The sequence below is a fragment of the Solanum verrucosum genome, unplaced genomic scaffold (genome assembly GCF_900185275.1).
Source record: "Solanum verrucosum unplaced genomic scaffold, falcon-dt-bn FXZP01000263.1, whole genome shotgun sequence".
In the NCBI taxonomy this organism is placed as follows: Eukaryota; Viridiplantae; Streptophyta; class Magnoliopsida; order Solanales; family Solanaceae; genus Solanum; species Solanum verrucosum.
The window spans coordinates 995074-997153 of record NW_026020353.1 but is presented as its reverse complement, the minus strand read 5'-3'; the positions used below and the strand labels follow the sequence as shown (position 1 = coordinate 997153).

The 2080-nt window shown below is 37.0% G+C and overlaps 1 protein-coding gene across 1 annotated transcript; it reads left to right on the top strand.

Moving 5' to 3' along the window:
- The first annotated feature begins 564 nt into the window (after positions 1-564).
- LOC125837603 (uncharacterized mitochondrial protein AtMg00810-like) lies at positions 565-1411 on the top strand. Its single transcript, XM_049516691.1, has 2 exons — positions 565-1070; positions 1216-1411. The coding sequence occupies exons 1-2, from the start codon at positions 565-567 to the stop codon at positions 1409-1411; spliced, it is 702 nt and encodes a 233-aa protein (XP_049372648.1).
- The last annotated feature ends 669 nt before the right edge of the window (positions 1412-2080 follow it).

The following is a 2080-nucleotide window of genomic DNA, read 5'->3' as shown; positions in this document are numbered from 1 at the left end:
CTCGTGACAAAACCAAGGGATGCCAAACCTATTTCCTATAAATAGATTTACAAGATAAAGCGTCATACAAATGGATCAATTGAAAGGGGCAAAGCTCATCTTGTAGCTCAGAGTTTTTCTCAACAATATGGACTAGACTATGATGAAATGTTTAGTCCAGTGGAAAAGCTTACTATTTTCCGAGTTTTACTTGCACTTGCAGCTAGTAAAGATTGGAACTTCTGGCAGATGGATATAAAGAATGCAGAGCACGGAGAGTTGGATCGAGAGATTTACATATGTCATCCAATGGGTTTTCAATGTCATGATTATCCTGAGTATGTGTGTAAGCTTCGGAAGGCGCTCTATGGATTAAAGCAAGCGCCAAGGGCATGGTATGGTAAGATTTCTGAATTTCTTACTCATAGTGGTTTTTCAATTGCACCGTCAGATTCCAACCTGTTTGTGAAAATTGTTAGCAGAAAACTAGCTATTGTGCTAGTATATGTGGATGATCTAATCCTAACAAGAGACTGTGAAGAAGAAATTCTCAGAACAAAGGAGATTTTGTCAGTACGCTTCTAGATGAAGGAACTCAAACATCTTAACCATTTTCTTGGCTTGGAGGTTGATCGCAGTGAAGAAGGAAGTTTCTTGCATCAGCAGAAGTACTCCAAAGATGTATTGAAGAAGTTTGGGATGTTCAATTGCAAACCAACCTCAACACCGCTGGATCCAAATGTTAAGATGTGTGCTCATGAAGGGAAAGACTTGGAATATGCAACAATGTATCGGCAATTGGTGGGTAGTTTGATTTACATAACTTTAATAAGACCCAACATCTCTTATGCAGTAGGTGTGATGAGTCGTTACATGCAAAATCCAAAGAAGTCTCATTTGGATGGAGTTCGTCGAATCTTGAGATATGTAAAGAGTACAATTGACTATGGTCTCTTGTATAAGAAAGGTGAAGAATGCAAACTGATCGGATATTGTGACTCTGACTATGGAAGAGACCATAATACCCGTCGTTCAACTACTTGTTTTGTGTTTAAGTTTGGAACTGGAGCAATTTCTTGGTGCAACAAAAGGTAGGCAACCGTGTCACTCTCAACAACAGAGGTAGAGTATCGGGCAATAGCAGTTGCAGCTCAGGAATGTACATGGCTTATGGAGTTGATGAAGGATCTAAGACAACTAGTATGCTATGTAGTTCCTTTGTACTGTGTTAATCAGTCAGCAATTTATGTGGCTGAAAATCCAGTTTTCCATGCAAGGACTAAACATGTGGAGATACATTACCACTTTATTCGGGAAAAAGTTTTGTAAGGAGAGATTGGTTTGGAGCACATCAAAACAGAACATCAAATTGCACACTTGTTCACCAAAGGTTTTAGTGTCAACAAGTTGCAGAGTTTCTGCAAGCAGCTAGGCTTGGTTAAGACAAAGAGCTGATGTTGAGAAGGGGTGTTAAAGTTGACAACATCATTACTAGTTTAATTTCACTAAGTCTATAGTATGGCTATATTTTAACTTTCAGTTGGTATTTGTTTTCTTTTAATTCTGATAGTTTTTCCTATTTTGTAATATTGCAGAAATGTGTTCCTAAAGCTTAGGAGAGTTCGGTTAGTGGATTAGTTAGTTGTATAGTGGGATTGTGACTCTATTAAAGTTGTAATTCTATATAATATCATTAACAGACTGAATACAAGATCAGTCCATTGTTCTTATTCTCTAGAAACTATTTCTAAGACTCCCCTAGTTATATTTTTTATTTGACCTTATTATATCTTAAGTTCTACATTCACCCCCTCCCCCCCCCCCCCCCCAAATTAATAACATTATTATACTAATGTAAATGTCATATCCTAATTTCATATAAAGAAAAAGAGTTTGAGCTTCACTTTGCTTTGACCTGAAGATGTGTGCGCCTCCCCTTTGCCAGTCGTCCAACTCCCCCTCGCCTATTCAATTTTTTTATATCTATTTCTTTTCTAAATAAAATAATTATGTATTAAAAGTGACAAACCCTAACAAATTATTCTAATAAATATGGTTCAAGTGGTATAAAATAAACTATGGGTTAGTCCATTGGCCACAA